This window comes from Ceratotherium simum, chromosome 24 (assembly GCF_057802395.1).
Source record: "Ceratotherium simum simum isolate JZ-2026a chromosome 24, ASM5780239v1, whole genome shotgun sequence".
In the NCBI taxonomy this organism is placed as follows: Eukaryota; Metazoa; Chordata; class Mammalia; order Perissodactyla; family Rhinocerotidae; genus Ceratotherium; species Ceratotherium simum.
The window spans coordinates 6,641,969-6,667,672 of record NC_141923.1 but is presented as its reverse complement, the minus strand read 5'-3'; the positions used below and the strand labels follow the sequence as shown (position 1 = coordinate 6,667,672).

The window sequence follows — 25,704 nt, the reverse complement described above, 5'->3', positions numbered from 1 at the left end:
AGGGAGAAGGCGCTGCCCGAACAGCAGGAACAGAGGTGGTGCCGTGTTCCGAGTTCTGTGCCGCGCCCTCTTCCTTCAGTCCCGCCGGGTGTCCCCGGCCAGAGGTGGCCTCCTGGCAGGAGAGGTCCCCAAACTCGAGGCCCTGCAGTGTGGGCCCGCCCCTTCCCCGCCGCCGGAGCGCTCCGAGAGGGTGCGGGCGAGGCGGGAGGCGGGCGCTCAGGGCGCGGCCGGCGGCTCCCCGGGGGCCGCGCCGGGCCCGGGGCGCCCTCCCTCCGCCTCTTCCTCCGCCGGCCGGGCCGGGCCGGGGCGGAGCGGGCGGCGGCGGCATGGCGGGCCGGCGGGCCGGGGCCGGGGCGCTGCTGGCGCTGCTGGCGCTGCGGGCGCTCGGGGCGGCGGCGCACCCGCAGTGCCTGGACTTCAGGCCGCCCTTCCGGCCGCCGGAGCCGCTGCGCTTCTGCACGCAGTACTCGGCCTTCGGCTGCTGCGCCCCCGAGCACGACGCGGCGCTGGCCCGCCGCTTCGGGGCCCTGGCGGCACGCGTGGACGCCGCCGAGTGGGCCGCGTGTGCCGGCTACGCGCTCGACCTGCTGTGCCAGGTGAGCGGGCGCGCGCCGGCCTCGGGCGCCGCGGGGAGGGCGGCGGGGCGAGCCCGCTGGGGAGAGCATCCAGACTGGGCAGCAGGCTTTGGAACCCGAGGCCCCCAGCGCGAGTAATTCGGCGCGGGGCGAGGAGACGGGCATCCTGGGACGGCCCTGGGCTTTGCCATTCACTTTGTGACTTGGGCCTTCTCTGGGCCTCAGTTTCTCCTCCTGAAGCAGGAGGGATGGACAGATGATGTCATCACTCCCTGAGTTTGGGGGCCCCTCTGCCCTGGGACCTCCTGGAGTCGGCCCCCCACTGCCCCGGGAGCCCGTCCTTATCCGGGCACCAGAGTGGGAAGCCTTTGTCCCCTCAGCGCTCCCCCGCGCTGCCCCGGGGACGTTGGAGCCGCGGGACCCTGCAGAGGCCACGGTCAACGATCTAGCTTGGGTTTGTCGACGGGGTTGGGGGGACACTGCTCCCAATGAGGGCCCCTCCCCCGCCCTGAGGGGGCAGCCTCTGATGCCCCAGTCGCGATGCCCCAGGCGCTCCGGGCCCCCACCTGGTTCGTGCTGTGCCCCTCCCTGGAATGGCGCCCACCCGGCAGAGGCGCTCTCATCCTTCAGGACCACCTGAGTGGCACCTCTTTGGTGAAACCTCTCTGACCGCACCTCCCCTCTGAGGGCAGGTGCGGCGGCAGAATGTGCTTTAGCTGTTCGTTTTCCTCCTGCGTGGGTGTGATTCCCAGTGTCTGACAGGAACCCGGGCCGGTAATGGGGTCAAGACTGGGAAGCACTAAGGCTGGCCCTGGCGCAGCACCGGGCTGGATCACGGTGAGAGGCAGTGAGAGGACTGAGGGTGGAGGGGGTCCCGGGAGGGGGACAGGGCAGGGTCCCAGCCTTCAGCCAGCAGGGGGCAGGCGCTGTGGGGAGCCGGGGGGGGGGGGGGGGGGGGGGGTCTGGCTTGGAGTCAGACATACCGGAGTTTGATCCTGGCTCTGCGCCTTCCTGGCTGCGTGACCCTGGGCAGGTCGCCGCTGCACTTCAGTTGCATCATCTTTAAAATGGGGGCAATCTTAGCCACCCCCCAGGGTTGTCACATGGACAGACTAAGTGACACACACAAGGGGCTCAGTGGACCATTCAGGTTGGATTTCTCTACTGTCTCCTTGCTCCCCACTGGCTGCCCGGCCCTGGGCGTGGACTGAGCTAGGCCCAGAGGCCCATTCAGGGAAGGCCCAGAGAGACAGGGACTTGCTCTGTGGTCACACAGCCCAGTGGTGGCCTTGGTGGGCACTTGGACTACACTCATTGCCAATGTGAGCAGGCCATCTGGGTGGGACATAAGAGGGGCCGGGAGCGGATGGGGGCCTGGGGAGCTCCAGAATGCAAAGGGGGGGCCACTCACTGAGCCCCCATGCTGTGCATCTCAGGAGAGTCAGAATGGTCTGGTCAAGCATCCACCTCCCTCACCAGCCTGGGGGCTCCTCGGGACCGGGTCTTGTGGTCTTCCCAGCCCCGGTCACATAGCAGGGTTCATGCGTCCACTCCACATTTGTTTATGGAGCACTTACCGCGTGCCGGGTTCCGCAGGGCAAATACGGTGGGCAGGTCTGAGGAGGGGGAAGAGAAGGGTCAGTCCACTACCTCTCTCCTGGCCAGAGGCTCCCCTCTCTCCTTGGGAACCTTCCCAGGACGGCCTGGCCTTGAGCAACCAGCGGTGGAATGGCCGCTAGCACCTCACCAAGACGTCTCTGGGAGTGACCTCATGTCTGGAGTGAGGTTGGAGAGAGAAGCAGAGGCTGGATCACAGTTCCCTGGCAGGGCCTCGTGGGAGGGCAAGAGAGCGCTGGCCAGAAGACTGCACTCTCTGTCAGCCAAGGCTGCGTCTGGATTCAGCGCCTCCTGATTTCCACTGAGGGAGGTGGCTGAAGCGCCTTATTTACAAGTTTCAGTCAATAATGGTATTCAGGCATTCACATCTGCCTTAGGGAGATGGACTCCAGACAGGAGAAAAACCATGAAACATGCCCGCACCCAAAGTCCCCTCCAGAGCCTGCCCCATCACACCCACGGTCCCCTCCAGAGCCTGCCCCCCTCTGGCACCCACAACTCCTACAGATACCCAGGATGGCTCCTTAGCCTGGAGGGCAATTGTCCTTCCCGGCCCCTTCTCACTCTTTCTTGGGGCTTTGCCCTCATCCAGCTGATGCCTGTGTCATCAGGAGAAAAGACAGCTTGTGACATGTGGCATCCGGTCCCCAGTGTAGTTGGAGTGAGTCATTGCACATGATGAACTTACCCTATAACTGAGATTGCCTCCCTGAGAACCTGAAGTCATCAAAGCCTGGTTTCTGATGGAAATCTATGTGGAACGTACTCTGCAGTCTCATGTACTGGGCAGACATTTCCCCAGGGCCTGTGAGAAGTTGGCCCTGGGCTGCGTGCTGGGCCTAGAGGCAGTTGGCAAGTTGCTGGCCCAGCCTCTAAAGTCCCCTTGTTCACTTCAAGAGACAGACACATAGATTACCAGAATGCACAAAAGCCTTCCCAAGGGTGACCGAATACTAAGGGGGCAGAGGGAGAAAGACCACACTTTCCCTGGAAAAGTCAGGGAAGACTTCCTGGAGGAGGGAACATTGAGTTACATCTCGATAGCCCATTTTGTTTGAGCATTCACTGAACAAATACAATTGTCATCTCAATTTATTCCTCCTAACAGCTCTATGACATTGGAATTCCTTTTCCCTTTTACAGATGAAGACATAGGCACAGAGAGGTTAAGAAACTTGCCCAAGGTCACACAGGGAATGGTAGACTCAGTCTCCAGTGTGCTGTGACTCCAAAGCCCTTCTCTTAAGCACTTTGCCATATTGCCTGCCTTCTTGAAGCCCCACTGTGTGCTGGGCCCTGGGGTCCCTGCCCTGGAGGGTCCCACTGTCTGTGGGGTGGACAGAATGCAAAGAGATAATTAAGTCCTCGCTAAGCAGACCAGCTGAGCCATGTCTGGCAATGGTGAGGTGACAGCAGAAACGGAGAGCTCACCCCACACGCTGCAGAATTACAATTTGGTGCATGTTGTCTCTGAGATATGCACAGAGGGCTGTGAGAATATCCAGAGGGGCCCAGGGGGAGTCAGGTTCCTGGGACAATGGAGGAATAAAAGAAGACTTTTGAGTTGGGCCTTGAGACTTGCATAGCAGTTTAGCAGATGCAGAAGTGGGCAAGGAGGGAATGTCCTACAAGAGAACATTGTGCACCAAGACTCGGTCTCCCTAAAGAATAGGTGGTGGACATTAGAAGCCTGTGGGACTCGGCACCATGAGTCCTGAGTGTCAGCGACTGGACAGTGGCATCCTTGGGCAGTGAAGTAGGCAGGCTGTTTGTCTCTGTGCTGAATGGCCCAGCAGCTGAGCGGTGTGATACCGGCTTGGTTTTCCAAGGGTTTTCTGCTGCCTTTCCCCGCTGACCACTGTGAGGCTAGTTGCTGATTGTCCCCCTTGCCAGCAGCAATCACTGCACCCTCTTGTCATTTCCTGCTTCTGGACTACTCAGGGCTGGGCCCCAGGTTTGCATTGTGAGTAAGTAAGAGTTCATGGGCCATAAGTAAGGGCCTGCCAGACCCAGTGCTTTGAGGCATGGATGCTGAAATTCCCCCCTGGCTCCCTGGAGGCCCTCCTTGCTCTCTCTAGTTCTGAGCTGGGCTTTGATGAGTGGAGGGTGCTCAGATTGGCTTCCAGAAGTCTGTTCTGCTCCCCGCTGTGTCTCTGGAGCCCAGCACAGTGCCTGGCACATAGTCGGTGTCCAGTATACACTTGTTGAATGAAACGTTGCTGACTGATCAGGGAAGAGCCCCGGTCTGGGCGTCACGAGGCCTGGGTCTGAGCCCTGGCTTGGTCGCTTCTCGGCACATGGCCTTCTTTGAGCCTCACCTCCTCATCTACACATAGGAGTCACGATGTCCCTACCTTGCAAAGAGTCAATGAGGTGTGTGCACACGGACCCTCCCTGGTCCAGTCACAGCCACTGGCTGGACTCACAGGAGGCTCCAGTGGAGCCGTGGGAGGGACGACCCTGCACAGAGGCCCGGACCTGGCCATCTGGCCCACTTGTGGGCCGAGTGGTGCGTGTGAAACATGGCGTCCCTGTCACGCCTGGGACAGTGACTGACCCGACCCGCAGGCACATATCACCAAGTGGCCACAGCCCCACAGTAGCAGTAGACGGGCCAGGAGGACAGGCCGTGGCATGACCAAAAGCCACAATCGTGTAACGGGAGGGAGCGGCCCTGGCCTGGAGCCTAAGGACACAGCCAAGAGGGCAGCCTGCCACCCACTGTCCCTGAAGGCTTCCTGTTGGAACCCGGCCTGGCCCTGCCTGGGAGGGGGAGTGTGTGCTCCTGTCAGTGCCTCCCCTACCTCGGGAGGAGCACCCCCGAGGCCTCCGAGGGCCCACAGCTGAGTCATACCAGGCCTTGGCCTGGGGAGCTTATGGTGGAGGGGGGTGTGTCGGACACAGTCAAATAATTACACCTGCGCAGGTCGGGGGCTCTGACCGAGGGAGGTCCTTACAAAGGTGGGAGAGCTGAGGCCTCTGGGCAGGTGGGGTGCAGGGAAGGTGCCGCAGCGTGGGGGGCACTTAACTAGGCTTGGGGGTGTGTAGGTAGGAGCCAGCCAGGGGAGCTGTGAAAGACCCCGCTTCTCCCTCCTGCCCTCCAACCCCAGCTGTCAACTCTGGCACGCGACCTGGGTCAGGGGTCCCTGTGGGCATTGGGCATTATCACGCACTCGCACACATACCTGTGCTGGGGAGAGGGGGTCGGCCCGAGACCAAACCCAGACTCCTCCACTGACTGAATGGCCCTGAATGGCACCAGGGCCTTGCCTCAGTCTCCCCATCTGTAGCACTCTCTCCCTCGTGGGCTCTGGAGGTAGGAGCCCTTATTCACCGTTAAGGGCTGGCCAGGGGTAGGTTACTGTTTGGCACCTTCCCCCAGCCTCCACTACAGGCCTACTATGTGCTAGGCATTGTTGTAGGCTCTGGGATAGGGAGTGACCAAGACAGGCAAAATTCCTGCCCTCAGGGAATTTATATTCTGAGGAAGACAGACAATACACATGTAAACATTAGTTTTTATTATACTATCAAGGAATGTTAAGCTTTTTGATGTTTTGTTTTTTTAAGCCGAATGAGAGGCCGGGGGAAACGGGGTTGTGGATGGGTGGTCAGGGAAGACCTCTCAGGAGGTGCCCCTCTTTATTTAGGGCCCTAAGTAAAGTGAAGGAGTAAATAAATCATGCAGATATGGGGCAGAGGCATCATATTAGAAGAGGAAGTCTAGGGGCAGGCCGGTGGCATAGCGGTTAAGTTCATAGTCTCTGTTTGGCGGCCAGGGGTTCGTGGGTTCGGATCCCAGGCACGGACCTACGCACCGCTCATCAAGCCATGCTGTGGCAGCGACCCACATACAAAATAGAGGAAGAGGGGCCCAGATGTTAGCTCAGGGACAATCTTCCTCACCAAAAAAGAGGAAGTATATACAAGTGCCTCAGATCCTTTCTGGTACACGGTAGGTGCTCAAGAGTAGCTGCTGAGGCTTTCGTTATTAGTAGTAGTAAGAATATTGTGGTTATTTGTTCTAACAGAAGCATTAGGCAAGAGAAAAGGAAAGAGGGGGAGGGGATACAGCCCTGCTATAGTTGAAACCAATCATAATACGCGCATGGCATTGTCCCCATTTTATGGATCAGCAGCCTGAGTTCTAGAAGGTGGGGTGACCCGCCTCAGCTCACATAGCTGGCAAGTGCCACCACAAAGCACCCTGAGCCATCCCTGTCCCTGCAGGAGTGCTCGCCCTACGCCGCCCACCTCTACGACGCCGAGGACCCGTCCACACCTCTGCGGACGGTGCCCGGGCTCTGCGAGGACTACTGCCTGGACGTGTGGCAGACCTGCCGGGGCCTCTTCCGCCACCTCTCGCCCGACCGCGAGCTCTGGGCGCTGGAGGGCAACCGCGCCAAGTTCTGCCGCTACCTGTCCCTGGACGATGTGGACTACTGCTTCCCGCGCTTGCTGGTCAACGAGAACCTCAACTCGAACCTGGGCCGCGTGCTGGCCGACGCCAAGGGCTGCCTGCAGCTGTGCCTGGAGGAGGTGGCCAACGGGCTGCGCAACCCCGTGGCCATGGTCCACGCCCGCGACGGCACCCACCGCTTCTTCGTGGCCGAGCAGCTGGGGCTGGTGTGGGCCTACCTGCCCGACCACTCGCGGCTCGAGAAGCCCTTCCTGAACATCAGCCGGGCCGTGCTCACCTCGCCCTGGGAGGGCGACGAGCGGGGCTTCCTGGGCATCGCCTTCCACCCCAGCTTCCGGCACAATGGCAAGCTCTACGTCTACTACTCGGTGGGGGTCGACTTCGACGAGTGGATCCGCATCAGCGAGTTCAGGGTCTCCGAGGGCGACATGAACACCGTGGACCACCAGTCTGAGAGGTGTTTCCCCGGGAGCCCAGGCCGGGAGGGGCAGGGCTGAAATCTGCCGGCACGCACGCAGGAGCACTGGTGTATGACCGTGCCGGTTCACGGTGTGGGCCACACGGGTTGTTAAATATTTTGACTATCATGCCCAGTGAGGGGGCTGAACCCCATGTTCTGGGGGTCGGGGGAGGGTCAGTTGCCAAACAGACATTACAGGGTCACGTCCAAGCTCCTGGATCAGGCACTTTAGATGGGTCGTTTCATTTGGTTCTCAAAAAAGCCCAGTGAGGTCAAGATTATTTTCCCCATTTTCCAGATGAAGACGCAGAGGCTTAGATAGATGAAAGGACCTGTTGTACTAGGTCACACAGCTAGGAGGCGTCAGAGCTGGGACCCTGGTCTGTCTCCCAAGCCCATCCCAGGCCCCACCCTGTCTGCTATGGCCTAAGGCCCCGGGGGTGAGCCCCACCTCCCTCTTCTCCTCCCCTGGACCCTCTGCCCCTCCCTGCCCTCAGCAGGTGTATCCGTTCCTTGCCTCCCGGCTTCTGCTCCTCTCAAGACCAAGCCTCCTCCCTGTGTATTATTTATGTCCCAGCTGATTTTAAAATGGGTTTGACCTGGCCGGCATGAAGGGCTTACGCATCGCTGAGTCCAGTAGAAAAATAAACCATGGACCGGGCAATTCAATAGGCAGAATCTGATACTGGGAATTAGTCACTCGGGTGTTAGAAAGGAGGAAAGAGCAACCTGGGGAGGAAGGGAGGCGACTCTGAGTTTAACAACTGAAGGATGCTGCCTCTATTTCTTGGGCTGGAAAGACAGAGTGAGGGGTGGGGTTACTGCAGCCCCGGAGCTGGGGACCCTTGTTGGAAGCTGGACCTGGGCGGGCCTGGCAGGGGGAACTGGAGCCAGGGAGGAGGTGCGGCTACTGCCAAGATGCTGCCTGAAGCAGAGAAAGAGATGGGGGAAACACCCTGGCTTCTCCCTTCCTCGCACCCTCCAACCTCCTGCCAGTGCCTTCCATTGGCTGAACCTAGCTAGAGGCCAGCTAGCAAAGGAGCATGGGAAATGTAGTTTGCAGAGCTGGCCCTCTGAAGTAGAGAGCAGTTAGGAGGAGGGCCAGGACTGGATCTGAGGGCAAATAGGCAAATAACAGCACAGCACGAATTTGATAAACCTGTAAAATCTCGACAGGGAAAGTATACAAAGGAGAAGGAATCAAATATGCTGGCTGTGAGGGCAAATATTGATCTTGTCATGAAGCGTTAATTTTGACTATGAGCTTCCTGGCAGCCAGAGTAAAAGGAGAAAACATAATTCTCATCTTATTGCACAACCAGTTCTCCAAGAGAGACCAAGTTTATTACATGGATCTCACAGAGGGGAGACAGAGGGACAGAACGGATGTGTCTTCAATAGTGACTTTTAAAAGCTGATTCTTGATAAAGACTGAAGGTGGATATACACAACATATACAGATGAACATATTTTGGAGTGAGAGTTCAGTGAGGGTCCTCTGGGGACCTCACAAGTACAAGCCTGGAACTTGACTCATGCAGGGGGAGGGGTAGGTATGGCTGGCTCAGGGCAGGGCCAGGAATGAGTGGTCGCCCTTGGCTGAGTCAGCTGTCAGTCTCTATTCCCAGGGCTGGGATTCCAATGGGAAGTGGATGGCCAACAGTCTGAGTTGTCCTCCTTATGGAGGAGGATCTGGAGTTCGGGGCTGTGTACTGCTCACCAAGTCACGGGTGTCGGCCTCGAAACAGAAAGCCTTCTCGTCTTGGCTCTGAAGGAGCCAAAACCCTGGGTTCAAGTTACTTGGTCTCTTTTCTTATCTGTATTAATAAGGGATTAACAGATCCGTGACCAATACTAGAAAACCTAAACCAGCCTAAGCGTTTTGGTCGGAGGGAATTTAATACAAGGAGTCGTCTACACAGGTGTTGGGAGGGCTGCAGAGGGGAAAGGGAAGGTTGAGTTACCTGAAGGTTAGTAACCACAAGAAGCTAGAGGAAGAACAGGGAACAGTCTGTGCTGCTGAGTTTGCTGCCCCAGTACCCAGCTGTCTGGGCAGACACCCAGGAGTCCACGTTCACCAGCCACTGTTGCCATCTCCTCAACCGCACTTCTGGAGGCAGTGCCAGAAGCCCGGGAGACATGGCTTCTCCCCTCCGCTTGCCTTCCACTCTCCATGGGCAAGCTGTAACCAGATGCCAGCTGGCTGGCAGTAGAGTGGAAGGTTTCCCACCATGGCAGTAAAGGAGGTGGCTGAGGGGTGAGTGTAGAGCTGAGCACACCCACACCATCCAGCCCACCTCCTCAGAAGTTATGGTAAATGACAAACGAGGGACTGTGTAGAAAATGCTCAGCTGAAGTGGCTGGCGTGTGGGTAGTTATGATGATGAAGAGACCAGCTGTGCCGGTGATGGGGTCAACAGTTTCACGTGATCATAACAGGGCAGGTGCTAGCAGTGGGGAGCAGTAGAAAAAGCACTAGACCAGAACTAGAAGACCTGAATTCTAGTCCCGGATCTGCTACCTATGGGCTGTGTGATCTTGGGCAAGTTGCTCAACCTCTCTGAGCCTCCAGGTCCTCATTGGTGCAGTGGAGTGAACTATCCCTGCCCAGCCTACCAGATCCTTGTAAAAATCACCTGCTGTAAAGGAAATGAAGTCTTTCGACTGTGAAATGGCATCCGAGCGAGAGGAATGGTAATTGCTGTGATCTTGTTTTGTGTTTTTGGCTCCTGTGCAGAAGGCTGAGGTTTTTTTTGGTGGGGGGTTAATCTTCTTTTAGGATAATCCTGGAGATTGAAGAACCAGCCTCGAACCACAATGGGGGCCAGCTCCTCTTTGGGGACGATGGGTACCTCTATATCTTCACTGGAGATGGCGGGATGGCCGGAGACCCCTTCGGAAAGTTTGGAAATGCTCAAAACAAGTATGTTCTGATTGGGCTGGCTGGTGGGTTGGTTTACGTGCTCTTCTGGCGCCATGCAGTGTAGGGCTTAGAAAGGGCTTTGGGCCCTAGCTCAGCCTGCAGCTAGCCAGCTGGGGACCCCAGTCAAGTCGCTTGCTCTCATTAGTTAGAGGGAAATAATCGTCTCCACGGGGAGGCTTGTCGTGGGGAGTAAAGGCGATCGTGTTTGTCGAGGGCTGGGCGCAGAGCCCACTTGTCACAGCTTCCTGAGAAGTGGCATCAGAGAGCCTCTGGGAAGATGAGATTTGCTCTGGTCAGCCCAGCCCTGCAGGAACCAGGGTAAGGAAAGCGTACTTCCCAGACCAGAGGGGGAGTGTGAGCTAGTTGGAGCAGGGTCGTGTGGGCCGTGGGTTTTCTGCCCCGAGGGTCACCCAGGATGGCCCAGAAATTGAAGCACAGTCTTGCTCTCAATTACCCACTTCCTGGCCTGAGCAGATGGCCTGCCGCCATTCCTTTCCTCACACACACACACACACACACACACACACAGAGTCTTGTGAGTGTAGACCAGGATATCCAGGAGTCTCAGGGCAGCCTCCTCCACTCTCGTAGCCAAAATGACACAACCTTCCTCAGCCCAGAAAGTAAAAATAGCGAGTGTGATGTTGATTACGGTAATTAAAGTGTTCCCAATGTGTGACTTGTGCTTTCATATGTGACAGTGGAAGAATCATTGCAGCTTTCTCTTGTTTGGGATGTGTTTAGAGATGAAGTTGAGAAAATAGAAATTAAGGATTTGTGGATAATTGGACAGAACTTAAAACATAATTTCACTGCTGTGAGTTTTGCCCACTTACATATGGAAGCCTGTGCGTGGTGTGTGGGCTCCGGGCTGTAATCTGCAGCTCGGTGCCGAGCAGGCTGGAGGGTATGGGAGGGGAGGAGCTCACTGGGGCAAGACCTGAATGTCGGTAATAGGGGATTAACTGGGGGGCATCTATTTGGGTGGGAGCGTTTGTCACCATTAATAGAGGACACTTGTGAGATGTCTTTGATGGTGGGGGAAATGCGTGGGTGCTGATGCTGCGTGAGAATGACGGGTACAAAGTTCATCAAATGGGCAAACCATGCCAGTCCTGCCTGGAGGGGGTACAGCAAAATGCTAACGGCAAGGAAAAAACCATGTGGTCATTACATAGGTGCCTCAAAAATCACAGACAAAAAGGATGTGTTCTCCTCAGTACATCTTCAAGGACATTGCAGAGTTTCCCCATCATGTGTCACTCTGTCATGTGACGAATGAAACCCACAAGCAGCTACTCACCCCTAGGAGCTTCGTGGAGGTTAGGGCCGAACCCCTGTTCTACGTGGCTCTGGAAGGCATGACCTAACGTCCTCTCCCTCCAGGAGCCCCAGAAGCTGCATGGCGCCGTGGAGTGGCCCGGCTTCTGTCCAGAGCTCCCTGGGGGACTTGGCAAGTCGTCCCCCTCTCAGAACCTGGGCTGAGGTAGGGGTGGTGGGTGTGGGAGGAACTGAACCTCCACTGAGGCCTGTCCGCTCTCTGACAGGCTGTGGTTCCGCCCAGGAAGGCCCTGGGGGTGTGTGGGAGAGAAAGCAGGAACATCAGCCTCAGTTTCCTGCTAAGATCTGCAGCGCCCTCTCCCCTCTCCCAGTCCTGACCTGTACTCTCCGTGTGGTGCACTTGACTTTGATTGCAATCGTTCATTCATTCACTCAGCAAACACTTCATGATTCACGGTGCTGGATGAAAACCGTAAATACGAGTCATTTTTCTAGAAGCATTTTTGCTCTGTGGCACAACCCTGTAAGGCAGGAAAGAGAGGGACCACCTAATGTTACAGGTGAGGCATAGGGAGGGTAGAAAGAGTGTTGTCCTAAAGAGCTGGCGTTTCTGCCTGGGCTGGACCCCAGCCCTACCATCTACTAGCTGTGTGGCACTTGGGCACATTCTGTGACCTTTCTGAGCTCAGTGGCCCCACCTGTAACGTGGGGATCACAGTGGTACCCACCTACCTAGAAGGTTTGATGAAAGGAGCAATAGATGGCAAGCGTGTTCAATGCTTGAGACAGGGCCTGGCACACAGTCAGGTGCCCGATACATGCGGAATGAATGATTGCGGTTACCCAGCTGGTAAGGAGCTGCGGAGGACTTGATGCCCTGGGGTCTCTGGCCCCACAGCAGAGGTGGACTTGTGCCGTTGGCCCCCGGCCCCTGCCGCCGCCCGCGGTGGCCGAGCGCCCTGGCACAGGGCGACCCCGAGCCGGCGCCTTCTCCCCCGGCCGCAGGTCGGCGCTGCTGGGCAAGGTGCTGCGCATCGACGTGGACCGCAACGAGCGCGGCCCGCTCTACCGCATCCCGCCCGACAACCCGTTCGTGGGCGACCCCGCCGCGCGGCCCGAGGTCTACGCCCTGGGCGTGCGCAACATGTGGCGCTGCTCCTTCGACCGCGGCGACCCGGCGTCGGGCGCGGGCCGCGGGCGCCTCTTCTGCGGCGACGTGGGCCAGAACAAGTTCGAGGAGGTGGACCTGGTGGAGCGCGGCCGCAACTACGGCTGGCGCGCCCGCGAGGGCTTCGAGTGCTACGACCGCAAGCTGTGCGCCAACGTCTCCCTCGGTGACCGCCCCCCGCCCTCTCCGCGCCCCGGGGACCCCCCAGCCCGGATCGGTCCCCCCTCCCCCACAGCTGTGCGCCCGCGCCCCTGGGGATCCCTTGGACCTGGATCCACCCCACTGGATGTGCGCAATGCCTCCGTTGGGGACCCCCGCGCCCTTCCCCGGGACCTCCCCTCGCTTCGTCCCCTCTCCCCACCTGTCCTGGGCTGCTCCTAGCTCTTCTCCTCTCCGCTCTCCACCTCACTCTCTCTACCCCTGCAAACCCATGCTCTTTGCAAGCTGTAAGCACCTTCCTCCCTGGGTGACTATCTGGGGCCCCATTGTGGGCCTTCCTAGTGACCGCACATCCCCTTGCCCCGCAAGACTCGGGACCACCACGAAGGTTTGTTGTGGGCGAGGGGCTGGCCCCACCGATGACCCGCAGGCCACAGACTCACCCCGGCTTCTCTCCGCTCTGCAGACGACGTGCTGCCGATTTTCGCCTACCCGCACAAACTGGGCAAGTCCGTCACGGGGGGCTATGTGTACCGGGGCTGCGAGTACCCCAACCTGAACGGCCTCTACATTTTCGGCGATTTCATGAGCGGGTAAGCGGCCTGACAGCAGTTCTGAGGGGCAGGGAGGGCAGAGGTGGAAGGTAGGGGAACAGGAGCAACTTCCTAGACAGGCTCCGGGCCATCTCTTTCCTGAGGAAGCCAGGACCTGTCTTTGCACCAACTGACTGGAGCCGTAGGGAGCATCGGTGCAGGAGTGGTCAGCCTGCTGGGAGAGGGGAGCTGGGGCTCCAGCTGAGGACTGACCGTGGGGGCCCATAGAGCCTTGCTGCCCAATTCCCACCTGTATGTATGGCAGTACCTCCTCCACCCAGCCAGCCGCTAGATGGTGTGTGGGGGCTGTGGGGACATGGGGGGTGGGGATGAATCACACCCCGAACATACCTCCCCAGCCTGCTGTGGGCCGACTCTTCCCAGGGCAACTTATGGAGACTCATAACCACCTTGTTCTCCCATTGTACAGAGGAGAAAACTGACGACCATAGAGGCCCAGAGAAGATATACACCTGGCATGATGTTTAAAAGTGCAGCTGAGGTTGCCTGGGTTTGAGTCCTGGCACACTTATTAGCTGTGTGACCTTGAGCCAGTTAATTCACATCTCTGTGCCCACATTCCCCATCTGCAAAATGGAGATGATCATAGTACCTGCCTCCTAGGGTTGTCTGAGGACTGAATCAATTAATACATATATGGCATTTAGGATCTAGTATGTGCTCAATATCTGGTGGCTCTTAATTATTCCCACCCTAGCCTCTGCACATGAGGGTGGCTGAATAGGGTTCCTCAGGAGAGGAAGTAAGGAATCTGAGGCTGGCAGGAGAATTCTCACCTTGTGCAGGCTGCTGACCTGGGTGGGTTTGTGGCCAGTACGTCTGCACCTGGAGCTGAGAGAAAATCCTGACCTGGGTCCCTGGATGCTGGATCCTTCTTCCAGCTCCGCCCCTTCCTTGGGGTCTACCTCTGGGACTCAGCTATCCCATCTGGAAAATGGGTCTGGATGAAGCCTGTTTTTACCCCGATTCTCCTATCCCCTTCCGCCCTCCCCCAGAATTGCCAAGTCACCTGACCACAGAAATTCAACTAATTTTGCCAACTTTTCCCAAGCCCCTCTGCTGGGTCAGGCTTTGTGCCAGGGCCAGAGCGACGCTGTTGAAGAGCACCTCACACCCAAGTCAGAGAGACAGACCCACACTCGGTCCACTCCGGTCCAGCCTCAGAGAGTCTGTGCACAGTGCTGGGGAAGCCAAGTGCAGGGGCAGGCAGGAGGGCCTCCCAGAAGAGGGGCCATCTGAGCAGGGCCTGGAGTATCAGCAGGTGATTGACAGGCGGTGACAGGAGTAAGGGGCGAGATCAGCATATTCGAAAGATGCCCAAGCTCCATCTCATGCTCTGAAGTGGAGGCAGCTCCAAAGTATATACAGACTCCTGGGTGCCAGCCTGGGAGGGTTCTGAAACCTAGGTCAGCTCCTGCCTGCCTCCTGCTGGTCAGTGGGCGGGGCTGAGCTGAGGGGGCAGGGACCGAGCTGGTCTCCTCCCCCTGGTACATAGATTGCATGCAGGGCCAGCTTCATGGATGTGTAGCCTGTGCAGCTGCACAGGACCCCATGCTCAGAAGGGCCCACACTTGGTATAATGCTCTGCCCTCAATGTCTTGAAATTCTTAATACTTTTTAAACAAGGGGCCCTACGTGCTCATTTTACTTTAGACCCTGCAGATTATGTCTGGTCCTGGTTGCGTGGATAATAGATGAATGGATGGATGGAATGGTGGGTGGGGTTTCCCTGGGCACCATGCCACACATGACTCCACAGCTCTTCCTCCTTCGTAGGCGTCTGATGTCCCTCCGAGAGAACCCAGAGACAGGCCAGTGGCGGTACAGCGAGATCTGCATGGGCCGTGGCCAGACCTGCGAGTTCCCGGGCCTCATCAACAACTACTATCCGTACATCATCTCCTTCGCGGAGGACGAGGCTGGTGAGAACTCCTGAGGGCTCTCCATCATCATGGCTGGGGCTGGTCCCCCCACCCCGTGGGTCCTTCTGGCCTGGGATTCAAGGGATTGGATCTCAGGCCTGAAATCACCTTCAGACTGGGGAGGGAGGGGTTCAGTGGGCCTGAGACCTTGCTTGGGCATCAGTCCTCATCTGGAAGATGGGAGCAGCATCTTCCCCGCCTTGGGCAGGGTTGCTGTGAAGGTTAGAGGATGACACGGGTAGGAGTCCGGGGCGGGTAGCGGACCAGGAAAGGCTCGGTGATGGTGGAAATGCAGCAGGTGAGGGAAGAGTCCTTCCCAGACCTCCATTCCTGGTGGCAAAATGTATTTGGGCCTGTAAAATGAAGCCACATTGTCTTCAGAAAGAGGGTGGGCACCGCCTCTTGCCTGTTAGGGGGTCCCCCATTCAGGCACTTGCATTTTCAATGCGAGAAATGGGGGAGGGGAGAGGGAGACGGGCCACAGAGGCTCCATCCTGCTCCAGCCTCCTGCCTTTGTCTTTGGCCCTGGGATTGTCCTTGGACAAAAGCCGAGGGGCCCCCAGTGGGGCCTGGTGGATGCTTGGCTGGGTTGCTAGGCAACGCCCACCCGAGGGCCTTTCAAAGGTGTCCCCTGCAGGGCCTGGTGCCCAGAGCCCCCAGGCCCGAGTCTGGGAAACCTTTGTTGAACCGACAACCGTCAGAATCTAAATTTTCAAAAGGGCAGGCTCAGCCCCCACTGCCCTCCCCAAGCTCACCAGGCCCCTGAAAGCCCTTTCTTTTGGTCAATAGGGGGTTAAGGTGTTTTGGAAGGAAGACTGCTCTCTCTGCACCTTCCCCCCAACCCTCCTCCACAGAGGCAGGGCCTGGAAGGTACAGTTCCCGAGGGGCCCTTCCTCAGCCCTCTGACACCAAGTGATGGACAGCCAGGAGCAGGCGCCTCTGAGACAGACAGCCAGGGACAGCTTGTCTGTGAGCTCAGGCAGGCGGCTCCGGGAAGGCCTGGGGTCCAATGCAAACAAACCTCTCCCAGCTCCCAGCTCCCGCTCCCGTCTCTCTAGCTGTTCTTCTGACACTTGCAAATTGCTCAACAAGGACCTCTGCTGGCCCAGTGTCCCCCTGGGACAGTCCACATGGCAGAGATCAAGAGGGCAGCATGGCCCCCGGCGGGGCTTAACAGTGCCAGTGGGGGCTCCCTGCCCGTGCAGGGGTTGGGGCCGTGGCTCCCAGCATATTAAGGCTGGAAGGGGCCTTGGAGTGTGCCCAGTCCAACCCAGTCACTTTACAGATGGGGAAACCGAGGCTGACTACTCATGCCCAGTCATGGGGTGGTGGTCGGGGGGTGGGTACTGTACCTAGCCTAGCCCCTGGAGGCCTCCAGAGCAGGGCCTCAAACTCCAGCTTGGTCAGCCAAGGGAAGACAATGGAGAAAGGCCTTCCAGCTGAGGGAGCAGTGTGTGCAGGGAGCCCCGAGTTGCCCCAGGGGACAGGAGGGTAGGTGCAAGGGCTGCACATCCAGGGAGGAGACGGGCTCCCAAGGGCCTCTCTCCGGAAAGGATACCCGGCTCCCTCCCACAGGTTACATCATCACTGCGTGGGCCTACTACCCCCCACCCAGCAGAGCTGGTGCTCCTGGAGGGGGTCAGAGGCCATTGACCACTCGCATCCTGCCCTCCCCAGCCCCCAGCTCCCCGCCACAGCTGGGTCTACCCCATTTACACAAGTCACCTCTCAAGTGTCTTCCCCTTCATGGAATTCCCCTGGTTTCCTGGGCCTTGATTCTCAGACCCCACCCCCATGCCGCCCTCACTGCCTGCACCAGGGACATGCCTTCCTCCAAGCTCCACCTTGCTGTCTGTCTGGCCTCTCCTTGGGGAAACCACACCTCCCCTTTGGGAGACCTTTCCACTGTCCTACAAGGACAGAAGGTACTAGCATGGCTGAACCATCACATTGAGTCACATGTGCCTGTATCTGGGCCTCCCAGCCACCATGTGTCCTACGTTGGTGTGGGCTTGGGGGCAGCAGATGTTCCTGAGTTCCAGGCCTTGCTTAACCTCTCACCAGCTGTGTGACTTTGGATAAGACACTTGACTTCTCTGAGCCTCTGTTTTCTCACCTGTAAGATGGGAATAATGAAACCCAGGCACAGGTAGGGGCAAGGGCTGGGGGCAGAATGGGGGTGAGGGGAGAGGGGAGAACTCACATTCGCTGAGAGCGTCCATGGCGCCAGGTGCTCACAACTCTCCTCGCTGCATTTCCACTACAGCCCTGAGAGGTGGAGGGAAACTGAGGCTCGGAGTGGTGCTGTCAGAGCTGCTGGCGCTCACCCGGGGCTAGGTGCAGGGGCTGGATTCACACCAGGGACTCCCCGAGCTTGTATTCTGCCTGCTGGTCAGTGGAGAGAGACTCTGGCCTCAAGGACTCTGCAGGACGGGGATCCTGGATGACGATGACAGTAACAGCAGCAATAATAGCGAATACCGATGGAGCACTTACTCTGTGCTCTTTTAATCCTGTAAGAGCCCTAGGAGGCATCCCCTGTGGGGATGGGGTAGCTGAGGTTCAGAGAGCCAGTAAGCAGTTAGTGGGGAGCTGGGCTGTGGACCCTCACGTGTGCCCAGAGGTGTGCGGTGCTGGGCATGAAACCCAGGCAGGGACCAGGCATGGGCCTGGGTCACCAAAGGAGACAAGAGTGGAGGTCAGAGCCTGGCGGGTCCGGGCCGAGCAGCTGGTAGCCAGGGAGACTGCGCTGCAGAGGCCTGTGGGCATCTCTGGATGCCTTTCTCAGCCTTGGCTTCCAGTTGTGGGCACTGGAGAGCTACGCTGACCTGGAACGCCCCCCTCATGGCTCGCCAAGTTTAGGGTCTGTCTCAGAGCCTGCAGTAGGTGGCATGAGGCTGGCCGGGACAGTGTCCTCACTCCTCACCTGTTTCTTGTGTTAGGGGAGCTGTACTTCATGTCAACGGGCGTGCCGAGTGCCACCGTGGCCCGTGGGGTGGTCTACAAAGTGATCGACCCCTCCAGGTGAGTCCCTGCCCTTGGCATTGCCTGAGCTCCTCCATCGCCTCATTTCCCTGTCTACACTCCCTGACGTGGGTTTTGTTAATATCCCCATGGTTCAGATGGGAAAACTGAGGCTGGGAGAGGGGAAGTGACTAGCCAAGCCCACACTGCTGGTGAGGGGCAGACCCAGGATTCAAAAGCAGGATTCGAAGTCCAGCTCTTTTCACGATAAGTGGGAGCCGGAGATACGCATGGGGGCTGAGAAACATAGGCCCCACCATCACATTTTTAAAAAATAATTCTTTTTTTCAATTTTAGAATAGTTCTAGGTTTACAGAGAAGTTGCAAAGATAGTACAGCATTTCCCTTATACCCCTCACCCAGTGTCCTCTGTTCTTAACATCTCACATTATCATGTTGCAGTTGTCACAGATAATGAACCAATATTGATACATTACTATTAATTAAACTCCACACTTCTTTTTTAATTGAAGTAACTCCACACTTTTTATTTTATTTATTTTAATTTTTTATTTTTTTGGTGAGGGAGATCAGCCCTGAGCTAACATCCGTGCTAATCCTCCTCTTTTTGCTGAGGAAGACCGGCCCTGAGCTAACATCTATTGCCAATCCTCCTCCTTTTTTTTTTGCTTCCCCAAAGCCCCAGTAGATAGTTGTATGTCATAGCTGCAAATCCTTCCAGTTGCTGTATGTGGGACGTGGCCTCAGCATGGCCGGAGAAGCTGTGCGTCAGTGCGCGCCCGGGATCCGAACCTGGGCTGCCAGCAGCGGAGCGTGCGCACTTAACTGCTAAGCCACCGGGCTGGCCCTCCACACTTTTTAAGAAAGGATTTCTCCAGTTTTTCCCTGGTGCCCTTTTTCCGCTCCAGGATCCCATCCAGAATCCCACATTACATCTAGTCTTCATGTCTCCTGAGCATCCTGTGGTCGGTGATAGCTTCTGGACATTCCCTGTTGACCACACTTTTTTTTTTTGGTGAGGAACATCCTTTTTGCTGAGGAAGATTGGCCCTGAGCTAACATCCACGCCCATCTTCCTCTACTGTATATGTGGGACATCTGTCACAGCATGGCTTGACAAGCGGTGCGTAGGTGCATGCTCAGGGTCGGAACATGCGGACCCCAGCCCACCGACGTGGAGCATGTGAACTTAACCACTACGCCACCGGCCGACCCCAACCACACTTTTTTTTTTAAAGCTCGGATCTATTAATTATTGACATAACTATTATCAAGAAAAGCATCAGCACTTCCTCCTCTCATGCCCTGCTTTTCATTTTCCTGAGGTCTCATCCATCTTTATCTGCCTAGCGCCAGGATTTATGTCATTGCAGAGGAGCACACGCAAACTGTGCATTTTTCTTTGTGCATTTATCCCTATTTTGCATAAACATTTCTACGTTGCAACATCACCCTCAAAAGGATCGTTTTCAATGGCTGCATGATTTTCTGTTGAGTCATTCTGCCATAATTGTCTTACGCATTCCTCGGACATTTAGGTTATTTCCAATTTTTTAAAAAAGAGTGCTTCTCTAAGGAAATATCACATGCACGGAGCAGCTAATTCACGCCAGATGCTGCCTTAGCCCCGTCAGCTCCTTTGGCTTGGGCAGCACCCTATCGGCTCATTATCCCCCACAACAGGGACTCAGGGAGTTTTCCAGCTCAGTCTCATGGGTTGGAGAAGCCAGAAGCAGGCTAGACTCCCTTCCCTCCCTCCCTCCCTGACCCTTCTCATCTCTTCCATTTTTCTCTTTCGGAATAAATGTGGATTTTTGCATCCACAATATATTGCATAGGGGCCCCATTACAGAACATTTGGAAAACAAAGAATTGGGAAGTGGAGGGCGTGGGGTGGGGTCATCTATTACCACCCAAACATAACCGCTGTGGCATTTTTGTGGTGTATTTCCTACCCTTTTGCACAGCAAAGTTTTTTTGTTTTTCTTTTTTTTTATGAGGAAGATCGGCCCTGAGCTAACATCCGATGCCAATTCTCCTCTTTTTTGCTGAGGAAGACTGGCCCTGGGCTAACATCCAAGCCCATCTTCCTCTACTTTATATGGGACGCTGCCACAGCATGGCTTGACAAGCGGTGCGTCGGGGCACGCCCTGGGATCCCAACCTGCGAACCCTGGGCCGCCGCAGTGGAGCGCGTGCACTTAACCGCTATGCCACCAGGCTGGCCCTGCAGCAAAGATTTTTTACGTAATTTTCTTGAGGAACAGAACCCTGCTGGGTCTGTGTGAAGCGTGAATATTATTTAGAGTTCAGAGCAACCAGAAAACCTGCCCTTTCTGCAGCTTCGAGAAGTGGGTGTGCCTGGTTGTGTTCCTTCAACCTCTGGGGGAAGAGGCCCACGTCCCTCCTCAGTTTCCCTCTCTTGCCAAGCTGTCTGGAAGCCACCCCGTGTCACGTGGCTGCTTCACCCCGTAGGCTTTCCCCTCGTGCTGCTGGAACCTATTGAAGTCTTGGGCCCACGTGGGTCACCCCACAGTAGGGTCGGTCCCATTCAAAGACTCACAGATCGCCAGCCAAAACCTAATTAAAATGGGATTCCATTCCTTGCTTGTGCCCCTCAAAGATGTCAAAGGAGACCCAATTCACAGCCCTGGCAACCCTTCTCTGACTCTTTTCTCTCCCAGCTCTCTCAAACCCCACCCTCCAAGGCCCCCAGATCCCTCTGCTCTGCCGTCAGCCCTGAGGCTTTCGCTCTCTTCCACTTTATTCTTTAGATTGTCGTGACCTTTCCCTGGTTCCCCCAGGTGGAGGAACCTCTCAGATTCTGCAGTACCAGAAATCCAGGAACTAGAGGGGCAGCAAGAGACCCTCCTCAAAGGCTGTGGGGGTTGGGGGCCAGGGCAGGGTGCAGGAATTGGGCTGCAGAGACAGCTACAGGAGTCGCACTGGCAGGCTGGGGAGGAGAAGGACCGTGACATTTGATCACATTCCAAGGACAGTTCACGCTCTGAATTAGAAGTGGCTCAGGGAAGGCTGAGCCCCTGGCCCCCGTGCTCTTCAGGCAGAGGCTGAGCCGGCTCTTCGCAGGCTGTGATAGGGATTCCTGTCGCTCTTAGTGCCCTGGGGGCCTGGGGCAGCAGGGAGGCTGCAGACCATACAGTAGGTACTCCATAAATGGCCACTGTTGTTACTGTCCACACCTGAGTGCACCCCGGCCCTTCCCCTCCCTGCCCAGCTGCAGGGGGAGAGCGATGTCAGGGGGCACACTCAGGGTGGGACTCACGACCTCCTGTGTGTTGGCAGACGGGCACCACCTGGCAAGTGTCGGATCCACCCTGCCCAGGTGAAGGTGAGGAGCCGGCTCGTCCGCTTTGTGCCCAAAGAAAGTAAGTGCCCACCAATAGGGACGCAGGGGGCGCGGGCAGCCCCTGCAGCCCACACCCAGCCGCCCTCCGCCAGATGTGGGTCCTCCCAGCTGGACCTGGATGCCCTTCCTCAGCCCCTGCGCCTAGCCCACGCCTGGCACACATTAGACATTCAGTTAAGGAGGGTGGGACTCCTTAAACCCATCCACTTGTGTGGTGTGTGCCTGTCCCAGACCATGGGTGGGAGTGCCCTGAAGTAGCTACAGGCCTCAGAGGGGGCACAGCAAGGGGAGAAATAGCTGATGCCAGGCAAGGTGCACTCACTTCTCGGGAGGGACAGAGAAAGAGGATATGAATGTGTGTGAGCAGGACTGGAAAGAGTTATTCTAGAAGAAGGGCCCCTAGGGGAGGGGACGTTTGGGCTGGGCCTGCATGAGATGGTTCCATTTTGACAAGTTTGGTGGGGAGAAGGGAGGCGGTGCAGGCAAAGCCACAATGACTGCCTGTGGGATCCGGGGCCAACTGAAAATGGGGTGCCCCAAAGAGGGACTGTTCCACTGGGCCCCAGCTAGGCAGGAACAGAGACCCAGTGTGGCCAGACCTCCCAGTTCTTCAGACAAGGAGGGAATCCATCCATACATCCATCCATCCATTTACCACACACACGTGCTTCATACTGGGGATGTAACACTGAGCAAGATGGATAGGGTCCCTGCCTTCTCGGAGTCTTACGTACAATCTTCTGATGTGAAAATGTTGGCAACTAGTTCAAAATTTTAAAAACCATCCTGCAGGCCAAAGGACACACTTCAGCAGGCCAAGTGTGCCCAGCAGGTTCACAGTTGGCGGACTGGGTGTGGGAGGGAGAGGAAAAGGGGGAGGTGGGGCACCTGGGTGGGTGGGGGTGCCCAGCCCAGAGGAAGAGGTGCTCCGGGTAGAGGGAGGCTGGGGAAAGGGATCAGCTCGGTGTTTTGGGAAGTTCATTCTCACCGCAGTTGGTTTTGGGCCTTGGCGAGTTTTCCAGTTACTCATTCAGCAGTTTCTGGCATTTTTGTTAGTTACCCGCTCTGTGCTGGATGCTGGGGCCACGGGAGACAGACAGAGAAGTCATTTAGTATCCCAGGCCCTGTGACAGAAGTGTGTGCCAGGTGCCATGGGGCCCCAGATCACTCAGAACTGGGGAAAGGGGGAGGGGGATGCTGGATGCTGAGGGTTGAGCCTGGAAGCAAAAGGAAGGGTGCACTGCAGGGGTCGGGGGCGTTGGGGGTGGCAGTCCAAGAGCCAAAGTGGAGAAGTCAGGCAGCCTGGGGAGCCCGAGTCCCTCCCTGTGGGTGGAGTGGGGGCCAGGTTGGGGGGGGCGGTGCATCTGGTTCATGTCACGATGTGTCCTGATGCTCTGGCCCCAGCCTGTGCTTGGCTTTGTATCAAGGCCCTTTCTCAGCCCCCATCTCAGTGGTTTTCCAGGTGGGACTGGCTGAGGTAGGGGATTCAGAGGGCTTGGGCTGGTGGCCCTGGATCCCTCCCCATAGTGACTGAGTGGTCTGGGGGTCCCGCCTCCCCTGAGGGAGGTGGCGCCTGGCAGAGTGTCTGAGGTAGAGTGAGGCTGGTCCCTGTGGCTGACGAGGGCTAAGTGTGAGGGCCACGTCTTACAGGGACAGAGGGAACCGTCCACTTCAGCTTCCCAACGCCTGCTGTGTCCAGGCCCTGTGGAGGGCTAGCTGGGCAGGGGTCCCTGTCCTGCCCTCACCCCCTCTGGTCAGTGTGGGCCCCAGCCCCACCTCCAGAGAGCTCCCATCCCACCCCTTGTGATGGGCAGTGGGGCCGGCAGCCTCGGGACCCTGGAGGAAACAGCTTCCCCTGAGCACGGGGGCCCCGGGCAGTCCCGGTCCCCTCCTGCCCGTTTGCCTCCCACTCTCAGCAGTTCTTCCCTACCTCTGGGCCTCAGCTTCCTCACCTGTGCACCAAAGAGTAGACTTGCTCTGACAAGCCCTCCCAGACACCCCTTCCCTTCCACTGCGCTCATAGGTTTAGTGTGAGGGGCCTTCCCCAGCCAGACTGGGGGCTCCCAGGAGGGCAGGGCTGGGGGTGAGGGGACACCCAGCAGCAGACTGGCACAAAGCAGCTGCCAGCGAATGTTTGCAGAATGACTGAAGAATCAACTTGCACCCAGCTCCAGGCCAGCATTCTGTGGGGCCAGGGTGACCCAGGAAGCACCACTGGTGCCCCAAGAGGCACCCCACCCTCAGGGTCTGAGTGGAAGGCGGAACAAGGACATCTTTCCCGGGAGTCTGCACTCCTGGATGGAAAGCTGGGGTGGGCTGGGGCGGCTAGGGTCCCTCTGACCGCAGGCTCTTCCTCTGTGCAGAGTTCATCCGAAGGACGGAGAGCACCCCGCGGCCCACAGCGCGGGCTCCTACCAACGCTCCCCGCCGCAGCCGCCCCACAGCCGCTCCTCCCGCGCCCACCCCGCGGCCGGCACGGCCCACCCGGCGGCCTGGGGGCCGGAGAGGCGGCGGGCGGCGGCGAGGCGGCCGGGCACGGCGGACCCAGCGCCCTCGAACGGCGCCCGTGCGCCTGGTGCGGCCCGCGGGGCTGAGCCCGGGCCGCGGGCGCGTGGAGGTGTTCGCGGGCGGACGCTGGGGCACCGTGTGCGACGACGCGTGGGACAGCAAGGCCGCCGCCGTCGTGTGCCGCCAGCTGGGCTTTGCGCACGTCGTGCGGGCCACCAAGCGCGCCGAGTTCGGCGAGGGCCGGGCGCTGCCCATCCTGCTGGACGACGTGCGCTGCGAGGGCGGCGAGCGCAACCTGCTGGAGTGCACGCACGCCGGCGTGGGCACGCACAACTGCGACCACCAGGAGGACGCGGGCGTCGTGTGCAGCCGCGAGGACCCCAACCTGTAGCCGAGCGTCCTCCCTCCCGCCGGAGCCTGCCGGGGCCCTCCGCCCTCTGCGCGCCTGGCGCGTGCACGCGAGTCCGAAGGTGGAGGAAGCCGTGGGGTGTGGCGGCGGAGGTGGCCTGTCCGCAACGCTGTCCTGTGGACCCGAGTGAGGTGTGTGCAGTGCATGTGTGTCCTCTGCAGGCGGGAAGCCACAGCGCGTGTTTGGGTCCGAGTGGTCCCTGTGGGTGTGTGGTGGTGGCCCAAGGTGTGCACTTCTTACCTTGAGCATCCCACCCAGCAGCAGGAACACAGTCTGGCGGTGGAACCCTGAGCACTGAGGGCAGCCACCCTTCAAGGGCAAATGTGGCCCCTGGATGCATTAACAGAGGCACAGCAGGCAGACTGAGGCAGGGGACCAGGCCTGCCCTGCCCACGGCTGGAGTGAAGGCCCCAGAGCAGCTAAGAAATGCATGGCCTCAGCGTGGCCTGGCAGTTAGAGGTACTGAGGAGAACAGGAAGACATCCAGTGGGGAAAAGGAAGCCGCCAGACCAATGGGTCCGTGGTGACCCTAGGCCATGGATGCCGGAGTGAGGGTCAGGCTGCCTGGGGAGGGCTGGCTGAGGGGCACTGGATGACCTCTGGGAGAAGCCTCCTGGTCATCTTGGACCGCATCATCATGCTGGGCCCATATGGGTGCTCTGGGGAGGGTGTTGAGCCCCCCAACCCTGAGGCTTGACTCTCCCCTGCTCTCTGGGCCAGAAGTGCCCCGTGCTTCCACCTGCCCCCTCCAAACACCCAGGCCCCTGGGCTTCTCTACTTTCAAGACTGTGTCAGGGCCACCTCTGTCATCTCCAAACCCACCCCTACTCACTGAAATCCCAGGGGACCCTCTAATTCCTCCAGCCCCACCCCGGGGCCGACCAGGCTGTGGGTCCAGCGAGACTACTGATGCTCTTTCCCCCAGGGCTGTGCCAACAACGTGATTGTTTACAGACCCCTTTCCTGCCTCTTTTCTCTGATCCACGCCTGCCTGGGAGTTGGGGGCGGGGTGCAGGGAGGGGCTGGCAGGGTGGGGACTAGGCCTGCAGCCTCTCTCCTGCTCACAGCTGGAAGTCCCTTTGCCCACTAAGGGCCTCAGGCCTGTCGAGGGGCATCAAGTATGGCTGGGCTCAGGCTCTGATGGGGAGACGGGGAGGGTACGCAGATGGTCACAGGGCAGTGAGGACAGGATATGGCTCATGTTGGGGGGCTGGGAGGGCTCTGAGTGGGGCATCCCCATCCAACCTGTGTGTTGCTCTGAGAGTTGAGCTGGCCCTAGGGGCAGTGTGCCCGGCA

The 25,704-nt window shown here is 58.1% G+C and overlaps 1 protein-coding gene across 1 annotated transcript; it reads left to right on the top strand.

Annotated features, from left to right (window-relative positions):
* Positions 1-256: 256 nt before the first annotated feature.
* On the top strand, positions 257-25,361 carry HHIPL1 (HHIP like 1). The gene is given in 11 exon segments (XM_087447960.1): positions 257-596; positions 6,423-7,069; positions 9,852-9,995; positions 12,282-12,610; positions 13,070-13,196; positions 14,994-15,139; positions 18,082-18,163; positions 21,428-21,510; positions 23,855-24,016; positions 24,019-24,056; positions 24,058-25,361. Coding segments are annotated over 11 exon segments (2,361 nt in total). The 5' UTR covers positions 257-326; the 3' UTR covers positions 24,391-25,361.
* Positions 25,362-25,704: the final 343 nt, after the last annotated feature.